A 17,268-nucleotide genomic window follows, 5' to 3' on the forward strand; every position below is an offset into this window, starting at 1 on the left:
TCCTTTTCTGGGTCCGAATAAGAAACATACCTATCCATCTGTTAAAGAAGCAGGCAGTGGAGAGTATTATTGAACCTCGGGGCAAAGTGGAAGCGATTGAGTTACATGCAAAAAACTCAAATTCGTTGGAGTATGTGAGGGCTAGAGCTTGGTATAAGGCGGATGAACCGCTTGAGTTTGTCAAGAATGCAAGATTCTCTACGGGAGAAGTGGTCAAAGTGGAGTTAGAATACGAAAAGCTCCTGAAAGTATGCTTCTTGTGTATGAGGCTCACGCATGATCAATCCAACTGTCCTATGTTGGTACAGAAGTCAGCTTCAAAAAGAGGAAATAGGAAGGATTTCCCCAATGACGCGAGAAATATCAAAGGTAAAGGGAAGGATGTCCAGCTGATGGATAATGTGGTCGCACCTGTGAATTCTGAACCCCCTATCCCTAGTAAGAAAGCAAAGGATAGGCTGCAATGGCCCGGAGGTAGTGAGCAAAGGAAACAGTCTAGAGCTGTCCAGGAGTGGAGACCAAAAAGGCTTGTAATTCAACAAGACATGACAGAGGAAGGTATAGCGGAAGGTTTATCAAAGGGGGATGGACCGAAGAGTTCAGGTGAATCCATTTGCTCTCCTTCAAAGAAGAGACGTCTCAGTAATAGTGGGGAAAGAAAGTCGAAGAAAGCAAAAACTGGGGACATATCTTCGGTCTTTGAAAGATTGGGAAGCAGTGGAGATTCTGGAGGAAAGAAGAAGAATTCCCCTACTGTCTTTGATAGATTGGGTTCACACGCGGCTAGTTCGAGTCCTAAGTCAGGGGCGTCTGTTTCGATATCTTCTCATTCTGCTCATGTAGCTGATTATCTGTCGAATCATTCTGCTCAAGTAGCAGCTAAGTCTTCAGTTCTCTTCAAGGAATCTGGAGCAAAATTGAAAGAAGGGTTGATGTTTAATTCTAACCCTTCAAAATCAATATGAGAATATTGAGCTGGAACTGTCAGGGGGTGGGGAATACCCCTACAGTTCGACACCTGAGGGAAGTACGCGGTCGGTACTTTCCGGAGGTCACATTCCTTTGTGAGACCAAGAATAAAAGAAATTATTTGGAGAATGTCTTAAACCATTTGGGTTATTTTGATTTACACACGGTGGAGCCAGTTGGTAAGAGTGGGGGTTTGGCCTTGATGTGGAGAGAGTCAGTTTCGATAAAGGTCCTGCAGGCAGACAAACGAATGATAGATACATCGGTCAACTGGCAGGGTAAGGAATTTTACTTAACCTGTATCTATGGTGAGCCAGTTCAAAGTGAGAGAGGCAGATTATGGGAAAGACTCTCTCGCATTGGAGTGAATAGAAGAGGCCCTTGGCTGCTAACGGGAGACTTCAATGAATTGGTCGATCCTTCAGAGAAGATTGGTGGTCCAATAAGAAGGGATGCGACTTGTGCTGAATTTAGACAGATGCTCTCTGTGTGTGGCTTATGGGAGATAAAACACACGGGCTATCAATTTTCCTGGTATGGAAACAGAAATGATGAGTTGGTACAATGTCGGTTGGATAGGACAGTGGCTAATCAGATTTGGATGGAGTTATTTCCTCAAGCTTAGGCTGAGTACCTCCAAAAAGTGAGTTCGGATCATAGTCCACTTATTACGAGTTTGATGGGTGAACATAGAAAGCAGTGGGCTGGCTTTAAGTATGATCAAAGATGGATAAGTAGGGAAGGGTTTAAAGAGGTCATTTCTGCTTTCTGGAATAAAAGAGGCTCGGCTTCTCATGAATCAATGATGCACAGAATTGCTGAATGCCGCAAGGTAATATCCAAATGGAAGAGAGAGAATACGCCTAGCTCTGCAAGAAGGATACATGATCTTCACCATCAAATAGACTTGACTACTCGACAGCATCCCTTGAACAATCAGGAGTTAATCCGACTCAAGAAAGATCTAAATGCTGAGTATCATCATGAGGAGACGTATTGGAAGGACAAAAGTCGAATCACTTGGCTCAACAATGGAGACAAGAACACTAAGTTCTTTCATGCTACAACAAAGAACAAAAGGGCTCAAAATAGGATTCAGAGGCTTGTAGATGATGATGGCAAGGCGTGGTATGCAGATATGGATTTGGGTCGGTTGGCAGAGAGATATTTTAGACTCCTATTTACCTCCGAGGACATAGGGCACAAAGTTACAGATCAACTGGGAGAGGGGAATAAGGTATCACAGGTTGAGAATGATCAGTTACTAAAGGAGGTAACCTTGGCAGAGGTCAAACGTGCTGTCTTTGGTATTAATCCGAGTAAATGTCCTGGGCCTGATGGCATGACAGGACACTTTTATCAACAGCACTGGGATGTATTGGGAGAACATTTGTTAAAGATGGTTCAAGGCTTTTTCAGCTCTGGTAGTATGGATAGAGAGATGAATAAGACTAACATATGTCTAATCCCAAAGAAGATGAAAGCAGAGAGACTGTCTGAGTTCAGGCTAATTAGTCTTGGTAATGTAGTCTACAAGATCATTGCGAAAGTCTTAGCTAATCGGCTTAAGAAGGTGTTGCCAGGAGTAGTGTCAGAAACTCAAGCTGCCTTTATTAAAGGGAGACTAATCACGGACAACATTCTTGTTGCACACGAGCTCCTCCATGCGCTGGATTCACCAAACAAATGTTCAGAGGAGTTCATAGCCATAAAAACTGACATATCCAAAGCGTTTGATAGAGTAGAATGGTCATTTCTACAGGATGTTTTAAAGCTGCTGGGCTTTTCAGAGAAATGGATTGAACTAATCATGGCTTGTGTGGGAACAGTTAATTATCAGGTTTTAATCAATGGAGCACCTCATGGAGAAATCAATCCGACCAGAGGCTTGCGCCAAGGAGACCCTTTGTCTCCTTACTTATTCGTCTTGTGCTCTGAAATACTGGTACGTATGTTGCAAGAGGCGGAGAGTGAAAGCAGGATCACAGGGCTGAAAGTTGCTAGGGGTGCCCCTCCAGTCTCTCATCTCCTATTTGCGGACGATAGTATCTTTTATTGCAAGGAGAAAGATGAAGAACTCCAACATTTGATCAGCATTTTGGATGAATATAGCCTCGCATCAGGTCAGCGCATTAACTACCAAAAGTCCAGTATTTACTTTGGGAAGAATATTCCTCAAGAGAGGCGTGACCATATAAAGACCTTAACAAGCATCATTGAGGAAGGGGGTGAAGGCTTCTATTTGGGTTTACCAGAGACTTTTGGTGGTTCCAAGATTACCAATCTAAGATTTCTTAAGGAGAGACTGCAACAAAAAGTCTCGGGTTGGCAGATAAACTTTCTTTCTTTTGGTGGTAAAGAGATTCTCCTGAAGGCGGTAGCAATGGCGTTGCCTACTCACACAATGTCATGTTTTAAGTTGCCAAAGAAAGTCTATCAGCAATTAGTATCAGTTATGGCTGACTTTTGGTGGAGGAATAATAAGGAATCAAGAGGCATGCATTGGAAAGCCTGGGAAGATCTTAGCAAGCCAAAAAAAGAAGGAGGCCTGGGATTTAAGGATGTTGAAGCTTATAATGTTGCTCTCCTGGGTAAACAACTTTGGCGAATGTTGACTTGCCCTGACACGCTTTTGGCTAAGGTATTTAAGAGTCGCTATTTCCGTCACTCAAACCCTCTTTTGGCAAAGCTTGGCTCCCGACCTTCTTTTGCATGGAGAAGTATCCACGCATCACAAGAACTGCTGCGGCAGGGTGCAAGAGCCATAATTGGTAATGGAGAATCTGTCGACCTATGGCATGATCAATGGCTTCACTCCAAACCTGCCCGGAGTATCCAGCAGGTTAACAATGTACACCCAAATTTGCACTCTACAGTCTCAAAACTGGTGAAGGTTAAAGATATAATGGAGGAAGATAGATGGACTTGGAGAAGGGATCTTTTGGACATGCTATTTGATGAGGAAGACAGGAACTTAATTGAAAATATACGGCCTGTTGGAGGTAATAAGGCGGATGGGTATACTTAGGATTATGCAAGAACAGGACAATACTCGGTAAAGTCTGGATATTGGGTTCTCACTCAGATCATTAAAATCCAGAAAAGCCCTCAGGAAGTGACCCAACCTAGTCTGAATCCTCTCATCAGTCAGGTATGGAAAACAAAAGCAAGTCCAAAGGTACAACATTTCCTCTGGAGATGTCTCTCAAATTGTCTCTCTGTGGCAAAGAATCTGTCTTACTGTCACCTTTCTCGTGATGCATACTGTGTACGGTGCCCTCATGAAGAAGAAACGACGAATCACCTTTTGTTTCAATGCACTTATGCCAGACAGTTTTGGGCGTTATCTCCTGTTCCTGCACCTCCAGGAGGGAGTTGGTCTAACTCCCTTTATGCCAATATGCCTATGTCCTGAATGTTGCCTCGCTCTATCCGCAAAGAGATGATCTGGATAAGAATGTACCTTGGATGCTCTGGAGACTCTGGAAATCTCGCAATGAGCTAATATTTAAAGGTAAAGATTTTAATACTCAGGATACAATGGTGAAGGCGTTAGAGGATGCAGATGAATGGGAGCAGCGAAATGGGAATGATTTAGTACCTAATGGCCACCCTGCACCGAGAAGGAATGAAGATGTTAAGTGGGAACCTCCCCCGAGAGAGTGGGTTAAATGTAATACAGATGGAGCCTGGAGTGGAGAAGATACAACGGGTGGAACAGGGTGGGTCCTTCGTAGTGAACGTGGAGATGTACTGTGGATGGGAGCACAGGCCATTAGATGTGCAAGATCAGCAATGGAGGTAGAGATGGAAGCAATGCGAGGGGCAATAAGCTCAATGAACCATTTGGGTTATACAAGGATCATCTTTGAATCGGATTCTCTGGGCTTGGTTAATTTGTTAAACAGTGAGGAAATTTGGCCAGCATATGCTCCCCTTCTCTACGATATAAAAGGTCTGCTCTCGTCTCTGCAAGAATTCAAAATTGTGTATGCTTCAAGAGTCTGTAATTGTGTGGCTGACCGAGTAGCAAGGGAATCTCTCTCCTTTGGGAGTTATGATCCTAAGTTATACTCGACAATGCCTTTATGGGTTAAGCAATTTGTAATGGTGGATAAACAGAGTGTAATCTGTTAGGTGAATGAAAGTTGTTGTTGAGAAAAAAAAAAAAAAAATAGCTTAAAATTTTCTAAAATAGAACCACAAAGAACTTTGTATTGGTCACTCCGACTTGAGAACTGTGTATTAAATTTAGGCTCTGTCGTCCATATTAAAAATTATCTTATATGTTGGAAGAAATCACAACCGAAAAGGTACGGGGACGTAGGATTCAAGATAGAAAGAGACTAAATGCGACATTTATAAAGAAAACAGAAAGCAAGGGAATGGTGGTTGGTCGAGAGCCTATTGAGCCCCGGTGGTTGGTCGAGAGCCTATTGAGCCCCGAGTTCGAGAAGTAGTGTGTGGCTGAGAGCTTCTGAACCAGGCCCTGTGAATTGGATCGGACCTGCAATAATATTTCCACAAATAGTACATTAAGAATCCAAGACAACAAGGTGTTTTGCTTTAAAACAAAAAAAGTTTGCAACGAACCTGGGCTGATGTATCGGTTCTTCAATGCCCATTCCTCACGCAGCGATGCAAATTTCTTAAAAGGTGCACCTGCAGATTCCAAGAAATCAATTAGCAAAGACCATTAAACCGCCATATCAACAACTATGAGAAGAGAAAGGAATCAAAGGGTCACCTTCAAGTTCCACCATTGCTTTCTTGATCACAGGCTTGAACTTACCTGCAAGTTGATATCAACTCGATTTTTTAATACCTATACATTTCAAATGTGTCTTTAGTAAACTCTATTGATTTATATTCTTACCGTGTCTCCTCTCGACATCCATCAAGGCAGTCAAAGCAGTCCCACCTACGGTCCAGTCCTCCACAGGAGCAGCCAAGTTCCCGACCTGCACCAATAAGTTACTAATCTCAATCTAAGCACAAACTAGTTTACCAAAGGCTGTTTCAATCAACATATACATGAGAAACAGAGGGAAAACTGATTTGACTGAAAATGGTGGAGTACAAACCGAAGAAATAAGTCCGGTTTTCCCACTGTTGAGGAGTGCTCCAGCGCCATAACCGAGTGCATAACAGTATGTAGCATCAAAGTTTGTAGGCAAGCCGCATCTTCCTTCATACCTGGTTCAAAACAATAAATTGAGCTTCTTTTCTTCGCAAGATGCAGCGATATATAGGGACTTGGTTCATTGAAATAACAAAATGAGAGAAAGTACCCGAAGAAATGAGACTGTCCCATGAATTGTCCCTTGTATGCACCAACTTGCTTTCTTTTCTCCAATTCAGTTTCAACCATTTGAATAAGCATCTTCTCAGTCTCAATCTTGGCCACCTATCAAGATGTAGGAACAATATATATATCAATAATCCATGAGAGATGAAACTCATTGCGTCTTAGTGGAACGACAATAAGAGGCAACAGGACAATAATCAATTACCTGGACATTTCCATGTGGGTCTCTCTCGAGCATCAGCTGCTCCTGAATTGCTTCAGGCAGAAGATCAAACAGCTTCAAGGATTGCTCGGTGAGCTTCTTCTTCCAAAGCCCATTTTCATCTACAACCTCATTTGCCAAAATCTCATTCAGTTCGGCGATCAGCTCTTGGACCTAAGAAGTCATAAATTATAGTAATCATCAGTTGAGAAAAGCAATCATATTAATTGGCTTGAAAGTGGTATATTCTATTATCTGACGCAAAAAAACGCACCTCGGGGATAAAATCGATCAGACCTTCTGGAATCAGTATGACACCATAGTTGTAACCAAGTTCAGCACGTTTGCAGATAACATCTACCATGTAGTCCGTGACATTCTTCAAAGTCTGCTTCTGGGCGGACACCTGCAATAGAGTATTTCCAGATCAAAGCTAAGTAAATATAGACTGATTTCTACTGAGACTTGTCACCAAAATGAATCTGATATGCAGTCTAATTCTAACATCAGTAAGACTCAAATAACTTTAAGGTGATTTGAAGTCAAACAAGGGCGTACCTCTTCTCCAATAATTGTTATGTTAGGGTGAGTTTGTAATGCACACTCAAGTGTAATGTGGGAAGCAGCTCGGCCCATAAGTCGTACAACTGCAATGAAAATGTGTACAACATTGCAAGCCATCAGTAATCAAATAGGGCACGACAGAAATAATGCAACTTCAAGAATTTCTGTTAACCAATTACTTACAATGATAATACTTTCCAGTTGACCTTGCATCAATCATGACATTTCCAATCATTTCAGAGTAAATCTGCATAAGCAATAAAACGTTTCAATAAGCTTCTTTCAAACTATTTTTTCTGGTGGAATAAGCAATTAGATTCTTGTCAAGGAATAAAATCAATATCATACAATTACTTATGTAACAATTAGCGTAGGGAAAGCAAGGAAAGTCCAGAATAAATTTGATCAAAACGGAATCTCACCTTGCAAGCTGTATCAAACCCAAAACTAGTAGGAACCTCTTTGCATTTCAAATCACCATCAATGGTCTTGGGGCACCCAATGACTCGGGTTTTCAAGTTCTTACTCCTAATAATACAAGTAAAAAGTAAGTCAAATGCTGAATCAATAGAGCATTAAAGATTCCGTTCACATGAATCTTCAAAAACAACAACTTTACACTAGGATAAATAAGTTACAACAACAGACATGAAACAAATTTGACTGCCAGTTTTACCTGAAGTTTTCAGCAAGGAGGCAAGCATTGGTGTTGGAGTCATCTCCACCGATAACCACCAAACCATCCAAATCGAGCTTCTTTGCTGTTTCTTCAGCTTGTTTAAACTGCACATGTAAGCCATTTATAATTACTCACTGCGTGGAATAGAGGCTTTGGCAGCAGTAACAAACTAACAATTCTTTTAAAAGCAGCAAAAAAAATACTCAACCTGGTCAGGTGTTTCAATCTTGTCTCTTCCACTGCAGATCATGTCAAAACCACCCTGTTGAAACCGAAAGAATTATAACCACATTGACATAAAAAGACAAGCACAAGGACTTATTATGCTCTACTATATGTGAATCATTATAGTGTAAATGTTAATCGCTTTCATTTAAACTGAGTTGAAAAAAAATGATGAAAATTCTAACACCCCAAATCAATCACAAAGCCCGTGAGAAGGATCCATAAACTAAAAACAGACCCAAGTACCTGGTTTCTGTAAGGCTGAATGTATTCAGCATTCAACTCAACATATTTGCACTTCATGATACCAGCTGGACCACCCTTGAACCCGTAAAATGTGCTACCTTTGGCACGCTCTTGCAGGTAATCTAATTCAAGAGTGAGCAATGTCAGCTAAAAAATTCCATGAAAATCATAATTTAACACACACATAAATAAGTCTTTGAAACCCTTACCAAACAGTCCAGATATAACATTGTGCCCACCAGGTGCTTGACCACCGGACAAAACAACCCCAATCTTCAACTTCTGTGCAGAAGTAGGTGCATTCTGATCTGGAACCACTGCTACAGATGGCTGGCCATATAGACCCGGAAACAACTTCGCTATCTCATCTGCAATCATATCAAAAACAACACTAAATCCTCCACAACACTCTTATATAATAACTCTATAAACCACAGATCTGTAACAAAGTTCTCAAAACTCCTCAAGAGCCATTACATAAATTACAGTTCAATCAATTTTTTCTCACCAAACTAAACAAGATCTAGATCAAGCAACTCGATACACAAATCCAAAATCATCAGATCAGAAGCCCTAACCTGGATTCCCGGCGGCGGTACTAGCGGGACCTTCGACGATTTTGAAAGCTCCTTTAAGAACAGAAGGCAAAGGAAGAGCGTTGTTAATACGGCTTGATTGAACTTCGCTGTAAACCGAGGCACGTCCTTTCGCCGGAGCGTTCTCCGAAGATACGGCGGCGGCGGCGAGATCTCGGGTAACGGCAAGAGCAGGGGCCATTGCTATGGGTTTCACCTAACTCGCTTGTTTCGTTTCGAACAAAGCTTTTATAACTTCCCTCTCCTTTGCTTTCACAGCGTCAATGGAGTTCACTTCGAGGTCTCCGCATTGGGGTTGGTGTAAATTTATACTCTTGACCCAAAGGGTATATTCCGCAATTAAATTGCCTCATCCTACAAGGCAAAGGGTATTTTAGGGTATCATTAGTCGCAATTTCTCTTAGGGGTATTTTTAATAAAAAATTAAAAAATAATAATAAAGAGAAACAACAGTTGAGGAACATTAATAACTCGTTTCTTATTTTTCAGATTTTTTATTAAATATATAATAATATTAAAACAAAACTAATTAAAATACATCATCATTTTTTAATAAAAGAGAAGTACACAACATAGTTTTTGTAGACTTTATAATTTTAATAAATAGTTACCAATGGTTACAAATAGGTTATCGATAGGTTATAAATTAATCTATATATTAATATTAATTAATGGTTACACCTAAATATTAGGGATATTCCAAATTGATAATTGATATATTAATAGTAACAAATAAAGTCATAGATATTCCAAACTGTATTTTTGGAAGATTTTAGTTTTATATCACGTTGTTCCCAAAGATCTTTAAAACAATATTACAAATTTATTTTCCACATATTTTATCGATAGACCACAACATTAACCAAAGATATTTTAAACACAATATTACAAATTTATTTTCCGCATATTTTATCGATAGACCACAACATTAACCAAAGATATATTAAGAAATTGATAGATTGATTGGTTACAAGTTAATTACAGTAAAACCTCTATAAATTAATAATGTTGGGACCAAGACATTTTATTAATTTATAGTGATATTAATTTATCTATAAATTAATAATTATTATTTTATAATGTAAATTAATAATTATTAATTTATAGGTATATTTTTAATTGTTTAATTTTTAAAAAATTAAATTGAGACAATTGTTGCATAATAAGATTAGAATTTTGGATGTTGTAAATTTTATGGTATTAGAATTGAATTTGAAATAATTAAAAAATATTATTGACAATGAATTACAAATATTATAGACATATTCACTTATACAAACGACATAAATATTCAAATATATGAATAAGAATATCAATAATCATATTTTAATAGTCTATCAAACTATCAAAATGTAATGATGCATATTTAGAAAGTGAAAACTTTAAAAAGTTTTAGCTGTTTTATGAAATGTTATAGAATATTTTATATCATTATAGTTTGAAGATACAACAAAACAATTATTTTATAGATATGAGGTTTAAGAGAAACATAATTTACTATATCAGCATATATATATATATTTACATGATTATTAATTTATGATATTATTGGGACCATATTTTACATGAGTATTTCAAAAAAATATTATTTTATTATCTTATCGAATTTTATTATTTTTTACACTGTCCCGACTTGGGACTAGCAAAATTTATTAATTTATAGTGTTTATTAATTTATAAAGTATTAATTTATAGAGGTTTTACTGTAGTAGGTTACAAGATAGAATACGAAATAAAATTTAACCAGTGTTATAGCACGAATACTTATCTAAAATCATTAACAATATAAAACTTACAAAATATGTGTTTTTTTCGAGCATTCATATTTAACATATGATTTCATTGCATAATTTTTATCCAAAATTTTTTTAAAAAATAATAACATAAATTATATTTTATGTAAAAAGTACAATATAAATAAAATGAATTTCAACTCATACTCTAGCACGAATTATATTTAATACGTTTCTTGTGTCCACGGCATGCTCTATGACGTTCGTCACTTAAGGCCCAATTATTCGAATATAGGCTTTTGAGCCTTATGATTTTAGCTCCTATTTGTAGCTTCCTTCTAAAAATATTTGTATCTATATCATATGTGAAAACATTAAAGTACCTATCTGGTACAATTATATTATGAAGATGTAAGATATATATACTATGTCTTATCTTGGTGAAGTTAATCTAAGTTTTAAGCTCATAATATTGTCTTTTTTTTTTTTGTCAACCTCATATTATGGTTGTGTAAGGTAAATACAAGAAAAAATAGTTTCCTTTATTCATAAATTAAAGCCATTAAACTTATTGCTTACTCCTTCTAGAAATAGATATATCTTCAAAAAACTCAATTATTCCAATGTAATAATCTCTTTAATTAGTTATTTTATTCATTCAAACATCTAATTTAACTCTTCAAATTTTCATATTTTTGTAAAAGAACAACAACCTACTGTATCTTTTTTTCTTTCGTCATTAGCACTAATTATAAGTTTGAACGCGATTTTGGTTATCAATTATTTTCTAACTACTGTTTTTCAAATGTTAAAGATTCTTTCTGTACAACTACAAATGGTTAAGCTTTAGAAATTTCTCTCACTTATTTTACTCATCCCTTCCAGAAATAGAACTATTACATACTTCGAAACGCAGCGTACGTACGCAAGTTTTTTTTTTTTTCTTTTTACAAAAGTCATACTCAACACAACTAATCATTTTTAGAGACGAAGATGAGAGAAACTAGCATTGAGTTGACGGTAGATGAAATTCTTAGTCTTCTTTACGATTAATATAAATTTTATAATGATTATATATAATAAAACAAACAGAAGAGTTTAACACAACCATGAAAGATAAACAAGCTTGCTGGGTTAAACAGATAGCGAGACACACCATATATATGAAACCCTAACAATAGACTAGACACACCGATTATTTAAGAGAAATTAATTAACCCTGACAACACGGGACGGTACCGACCACATGCATATCTGTATTATTCTAGTTTTAATACGACGTAATGAAGCAGCAAACGTTCACTCTTCTTCTTGATTAATTAACCTTGGTGGTACTTAGGAGCGGTGACCCATAATACACCATTGCGAAACTTAATCTTAGCGTTCACCACATCGTAAATCGCTGGGTCAAATTTTACAAAGCCGAAGTATTTACGTCCGGAGTGGTCGTTCTGGTCCATGGCTTCTTCTGGTATGGAAAATCTAACGTGGGTTTGTTGGTAGTCGTAGACGCTGTCTGGAGGAAATACTTTACAACCCGGAATATCTACTCTCGCAATGCACGAATCCTCCTTAAAAGTCCACCGGACTGGTCCCTTGCCGCCACCGTATTCTTCTATCTCCAGTTTGTAGTTTCCTGTTGTTATTAGATATAACGAACAAGATAATTTAATGAAACAAACAAAGATTGGTTATACTGTTTAGAAGCGAAAACAAATTATAAAGAAAAGGTACCATCACTGGCGGCGGAGTTGGATGCTCTTGAGGAACATCCACTCATTCTCGAATCAAGATATCTTTGGAATCTGTTGATGAGTTTAAGAGTGAGTTGATTGATCTGATGCTAATGGCGATGATCATCTAGTTGCTATTTATAGACTGAAGAAGATATTGTGATTGATCTGATGCTGTGGGTTTCACCTAACTCGTTTCACCTAACTCACTTGTTTCGTTTGAACCTAACTTTATAACTTCCCTTCTTTGCTTCACTTAAGTGTCAATGGAGTTCACTTCCAGGTCTCCGCATTGGGGTTAGTGTGAATTTATACTCATCAAAGGGTTAAAAAATCTCATCTATCTTATGTTATGTTTGATGGAAATTTCAAACGTATATTCAAAAAAAGAAGTGGTCCAGGAAATTTCAGTTCCATATGGATCATAGAAAGATTTAATGTTGATATACGACTAAATGACTTATACAAGGTATAATTGTAGTATGATGGTGTGAGCATGTTGTAAACATTTGTTCATAATGGCTAGTTTAATCTGGATTTGGATAGTTGGCTACTTAATTTAAATTACTAGTAGGATTAATTATAAAACAAAGAATTCGCTTGCTAAAGGGCAAAAGGGGCTAAGATCATGATAGGAAAAGTAGGTAGCAAATATCCACCGACCGAAGTTCAGAAGATATACGAGAAAGATAAAGACTGAATGACTGATCTATTCTCTTGTTACTTAGCACGATTACTATAACCTCAACTATTACAACTTGGAAATCAATGATCACATCTTGTGCTATTTTTATTACATAAAGAGAAAAGTACTATCATTTCAACCTTACTTTTATTTTATTTTCACTTCTTAGTGAGTTTGGGAATATTAATATGTACTATACTTTTCTTACCAAGCAATTGATTAGAGTTTTTTTATTACTTTATTGAAAGTATGAGCAATCTTTTCCATTTATGGACGAATCCAAAGATAAATTATTGTGATTAGCGGTGGTGGCTAGGCCAATCCGATATTATCGAAGAATTAACCTCATAGATGATAAAGTTTGACAAAAATAATGATCAAGTTAATTTGGCAGAAACATTATCACGTTTATCTACTTTCTTCCCAAAATAAACAAAGTTACTTATGATTCAAATGAACCAAAATTATAAAACGTTAGAATTGAGTATGGTTGGCAACCCATAATTTAGAATGATAAACTGATTTGACGTTTCTGCGAAAGTTCTTGCTTACTTTAGAAACTTATATTTGTTTGTACGCAACTACGCATAGTACAAATAATTGTACAAGGACAGTTTACTAGTGTGTTCAAATAAGATTATACATCAACATATTGGTATTTGTCGAGATCAATCGTATACTACACACAATCCCTAGCCTTTCTTGAGTTCTTTTACACATATAATGTATCCACAGCGCACCAGCAAATAGAAAGTCTTCGAGTCTTTCTTTTTACTTGTACTAACTTTATAAACAATTATTCACGTTAAATAGAAAAGAAATAACCAATGGATGCACAATAAGAGATACAAATGGAAAACATCAAATTCTATCCTATCTTAAAAGCAGGAGAGTAGGGACCTACCAATTATGTTGCACACAATCATATACAACTTCCACAAACTCCTTTTTTTTTCTTTTATAATAAGAAAAACAAATTTAATATTTACCAACTTTATTCTTAATGACACAATTATATGATCTTGTGACTCTATGATACTTATCTATCTTTTTATTAATTAAAATGTGATAGAGACCATCTATCATTCATTACGCCTATATAAAGAGACCCTCTATCAACCCCTCAACTCACACATTTAGCATCATCAAGGATCAAAAAAATTAAGTTGTCAGTAAAAACAGAGAGTTTACACAGAGAGAGATGGAGAAGAACATTAAGTTTCCAGTTGTAGACTTGTCTAAGCTCAATGGTGAAGAGAGAGACCAAACCATGGCTTTGATCGACGATGCTTGTCAAAATTGGGGATTCTTTGAGGTTCTTTACTCTCTTCTATTATCTTTCTTTGTTGGAAATCATTTGGTGTCATAAATATAAAACTTATCATTATGTTTTATATCGTTAGGAAACATTATATCAATTCATTTTTCCCCTTCTTTTTTTTTAAAGTGGAACGTTAGAATTTTTTAAGTCTTTGTAATTATTTTCAGCTGGTGAACCATGGACTACCATATGATCTAATGGACAACGTTGAGAGGATGACAAAGGAAAACTACAAGAAACATATGGAACAAAAGTTCAAAGAAATGCTTCGATCCAAAGGATTAGATACTCTTGAGACTGAAGTCGAAGATGTCGATTGGGAAAGCACTTTCTACCTCCGTCATCTCCCCCAATCTAATCTCTACGACATCCCTGATATGTCAAACGAATACCGGTACACTCACAAGTCACAAAATATCTATTTAGCCTTAACTCACACCTCACGCTCTTAAAAAACTAAACCATTGCTTTGTTTTTTCCATGTTTCTTTAATAGTACGGCGATGAAGGACTTTGGGAAGAGGGTGGAGAATCTAGCAGAAGATTTGTTGGATATGTTGTGTGAGAATCTTGGATTAGAGAAAGGGTACTTGAAGAAAGTGTTTCAGGGGACAAAGAGCCCAACGTTTGGGACAAAGGTTAGCAACTATCCACCATGTCCTAAACCGGAGATGATCAAAGGGCTTAGGGCTCACACGGATGCAGGAGGACTCATTTTACTATTTCAAGACGATAAGGTCAGTGGTCTTCAGCTTCTCAAAGATGGTGTTTGGCTTGATGTTCCTCCTCTCAAGCATTCCATTGTTATCAACCTTGGTGACTAACTTGAGGTACAACAATTATCATCCGGTTATTGTTTTTAATTTACGGTTTAATCCCGGTTAATTTATAACTAAACCAGTTAGTATAATATTTCCTCATAAAAATGTGTTGCGTAGGTGATAACAAACGGGAAGTACAAGAGTGTAATGCACCGAGTGATGACACAAAAAGAAGGAAACAGGATGTCTATCGCGTCGTTCTACAACCCGGGAAGCGATGTCGAGATCTCTCCGGCACCATCTATTGTTGATGAAAAAGACCCCAAGTACCCTAGCTTTGTGTTTGACGACTACATGAAACTCTACGCCGGACTCAAGTTTCAGCCCAAAGAACCACGGTTCGAGGCGATGAAGAATGCTGAAGCAGCCGCGGTGTTGATCAATCCCGTGGCAGCCGTGGAGACATTCTAAACGGGATGTGGGATTTTCTAATGAAGGCTACAAAGATCATCATGTTAAAGATTTGGGGGCTAATGTTAGTAAAATCAAGAACTAAAATGATGAATAATGGTGTGTTTAATTTAAAGAAAGCGTGAGAGTGAGTGATATGTATGCAATAATTTATAATTGTGTGGGTTTCTAAGAACAATAAAATTTTATCCAAAATCTTAATAGGCCTATTAATAAATTAGGCCCATAGGCCCAAACAAAAAATTGTCATTAAGAGTTTCTAGGGCAACATCATTACTCTGCATACTATAAATACCTCTCTGCAGACCTAAAAGCCTAACTCATCTCGATTTCGTAGGGTTGTTTTTTGAATGTTGTTAATTAGTTTTCTCTTTATTGGATCTGGTTTTGTCAATCTTATTATGGTTTGATTTTGTGAAAAGAAAAAATCCTCGGGGTTATTAAAATCGGGCAAGAGAGAGTAACGGTATCTCTGAGTCCTTAATGAACCGGCGAGGGAAACTAATCTGGCCGAGATATATCGTTTCAGTCGTTCTTTTTTTGGTTAACGATCTGATTGTTGCTTGTCCACATCTGGGTTTTTTTTTGTTGATCTAATTGGTTTTGGAAAGTTTAATGCGGATGAAGAATTTTATTATTTCTTCACTTTGATCCGACTGGGTAATTTTATTATCCCTGTGGACAAATAATTCAGTTGACTGACGCATTTATATATAGTTTTTTTTTTTTTGGATTAAAATTTTTTAATGTCAACTCGAGATTTTTTGGATATTCGCCGAATTGTATATGTGAGTTGTCTTTAAATCGATAAAATTAAAACAGTTAACATTTCAAATATAATCTATTGGACAAGGATGATGAGAAAAAAGTATTAAGAAAATCATTAATTGGTAAATTCAAAACTATATCCTAAGATGAGTTCCGAATGTAGAAATTGATGGAAACAATGTTTACTAATGGCACGCACTAATCGATCGGTTTCTAGATTTTGATCTTTCAAAAAACTAATTTGAGTTCGAAGATTGAAATAAGAGGTATTTGGACAGATTAGTTTTAACTTTAACTTGCATAAACATAAAACAATGGCTAGGGTGAATCATATCCATATATAAGTAGATCGGTATTAAGGTGAAGAAGTAAAATACGAAAGATGAAATCGTTGTGCACTGTAGAAGAATCTAATTAAAAAAGATGAAAAATATAGAGCCTATCTGCAATAGAAATGTGAATCTTGATGGGCCTATGCTGTGTATGTCATATTAAATTAGTCAATTCTAATGTCAGTTTGTTCTGTTGAAATATGGAAGGCCCAATAAAAATCAGAGGTATCCTTTTTCTTCAGAACGGCCCAAATAGAGGTCCTTGGGTTAGAAAAAGTCGTACTACGAGTAGAGAGAGTGAAACAGAATCTCATAATTCTCTAATTCCTATACTTAAATGTTTCATTCATTCAACAGTGTACTTACGTTAGTATATTTTTCACTTTTCTAGAAGTCATAATAATGTGTCAACAGTGACAAGCCTAAAAAAAAGAGGATGCTATATTGCGTTGAGATTTTAACTACCAAAGTCTTACTGATAACAGAACCTCTCGAACACGCCTCAGTTGCAATGACATCTTTCCTCTGACACTTTTTATTTTTATTAATATGACGATGACAACTCTGACATCACCACATAGTGATTTTAATGAAAAGTAAAAATTAAATAAATAAAAAAAACATCAATAATTCTTGAATAATATCGCAAATGCGAAATTGTTAAATTTTCAACTAT

General features: G+C 36.6%; 3 protein-coding genes, 1 non-coding gene and 1 pseudogene across 5 annotated transcripts; 3 read left to right on the forward strand and 2 right to left on the reverse strand.

The window, feature by feature from the left end:
* Positions 1–5,200: 5,200 nt before the first annotated feature.
* LOC104755462 (pyrophosphate--fructose 6-phosphate 1-phosphotransferase subunit beta 1) lies at positions 5,201–9,143 on the reverse strand. Its single transcript, XM_010477851.3, has 16 exons — positions 8,772–9,143; positions 8,403–8,561; positions 8,194–8,315; positions 7,931–7,984; positions 7,720–7,826; positions 7,466–7,571; positions 7,227–7,290; positions 7,038–7,126; positions 6,754–6,885; positions 6,483–6,653; positions 6,261–6,376; positions 6,054–6,165; positions 5,846–5,930; positions 5,717–5,761; positions 5,563–5,631; positions 5,201–5,476 (listed from the first exon to the last, which is right to left on the reverse strand). Exons 1-16 carry the CDS (start codon positions 8,968–8,970, stop codon positions 5,403–5,405), a joined length of 1,704 nt encoding a protein of 567 aa, XP_010476153.1. The 5' UTR covers positions 8,971–9,143; the 3' UTR covers positions 5,201–5,402.
* A 2,421-nt stretch (positions 9,144–11,564) lies between these two features.
* LOC104755463 (14.7 kDa heat shock protein) lies at positions 11,565–12,413 on the reverse strand. Its single transcript, XM_010477852.3, has 2 exons — positions 12,257–12,413; positions 11,565–12,158 (listed from the first exon to the last, which is right to left on the reverse strand). The coding sequence occupies exons 1-2, from the start codon at positions 12,300–12,302 to the stop codon at positions 11,842–11,844; spliced, it is 363 nt and encodes a 120-aa protein (XP_010476154.1). The 5' UTR covers positions 12,303–12,413; the 3' UTR covers positions 11,565–11,841.
* Positions 12,414–13,981: 1,568 nt separating this feature from the next.
* Positions 13,982–15,687, forward strand: LOC104755464 (1-aminocyclopropane-1-carboxylate oxidase 3). The gene is made up of 4 exons (XM_019238766.2): positions 13,982–14,255; positions 14,429–14,655; positions 14,757–15,090; positions 15,199–15,687. The coding sequence occupies exons 1-3, from the start codon at positions 14,142–14,144 to the stop codon at positions 15,082–15,084; spliced, it is 669 nt and encodes a 222-aa protein (XP_019094311.2). The 5' UTR covers positions 13,982–14,141; the 3' UTR covers positions 15,085–15,090; positions 15,199–15,687.
* LOC147923335 (1-aminocyclopropane-1-carboxylate oxidase 3 pseudogene) lies at positions 15,229–15,687 on the forward strand (annotated as a pseudogene). Its single transcript, XR_015586525.1, has one exon. The product of XR_015586525.1 is annotated as a 1-aminocyclopropane-1-carboxylate oxidase 3 pseudogene (transcript).
* Positions 15,688–15,934: 247 nt separating this feature from the next.
* On the forward strand, positions 15,935–16,065 carry LOC147923336 (small nucleolar RNA snoR111). The gene has a single exon (XR_015588045.1). It is a non-coding gene; the product is annotated as a small nucleolar RNA snoR111 (small nucleolar RNA).
* The last annotated feature ends 1,203 nt before the right edge of the window (positions 16,066–17,268 follow it).

The sequence above is a fragment of the Camelina sativa genome, chromosome 17, assembly GCF_030686135.1.
Source record: "Camelina sativa cultivar CO46 ecotype springtype chromosome 17, ASM3068613v1".
In the NCBI taxonomy this organism is placed as follows: domain Eukaryota; kingdom Viridiplantae; phylum Streptophyta; class Magnoliopsida; order Brassicales; family Brassicaceae; genus Camelina; species Camelina sativa.

What these genes read in the sequence shown, in the direction of transcription:
- LOC104755462 (XM_010477851.3), bottom strand. Translation starts at nt 8,970, where the DNA reads ATGGCCCCTGCTCTTGCCGTTACCCGAGATCTCGCCGCCGCCGCCGTA. An exon ending in AGATTGAAACACCTGACCAG is followed by an intron (nt 7,827 to 7,930) that starts GTTGAGTATTTT and finishes TTACATGTGCAG; the next exon opens with TTTAAACAAGCTGAAGAAAC. An exon ending in CTCCTTGCTGAAAACTTCAG is followed by an intron (nt 7,572 to 7,719) that starts GTAAAACTGGCA and finishes TTGTATTATTAG; the next exon opens with GAGTAAGAACTTGAAAACCC.
- LOC104755463 (XM_010477852.3), bottom strand. Translation starts at nt 12,302, where the DNA reads ATGAGTGGATGTTCCTCAAGAGCATCCAACTCCGCCGCCAGTGATG. An exon ending in CAACTCCGCCGCCAGTGATG is followed by an intron (nt 12,159 to 12,256) that starts GTACCTTTTCTT and finishes TAATAACAACAG; the next exon opens with GAAACTACAAACTGGAGATA.
- LOC104755464 (XM_019238766.2), top strand. Translation starts at nt 14,142, where the DNA reads ATGGAGAAGAACATTAAGTTTCCAGTTGTAGACTTGTCTAAGCTCAAT. An exon ending in AAAATTGGGGATTCTTTGAG is followed by an intron (nt 14,256 to 14,428) that starts GTTCTTTACTCT and finishes AATTATTTTCAG; the next exon opens with CTGGTGAACCATGGACTACC. An exon ending in GATATGTCAAACGAATACCG is followed by an intron (nt 14,656 to 14,756) that starts GTACACTCACAA and finishes TTTCTTTAATAG; the next exon opens with TACGGCGATGAAGGACTTTG.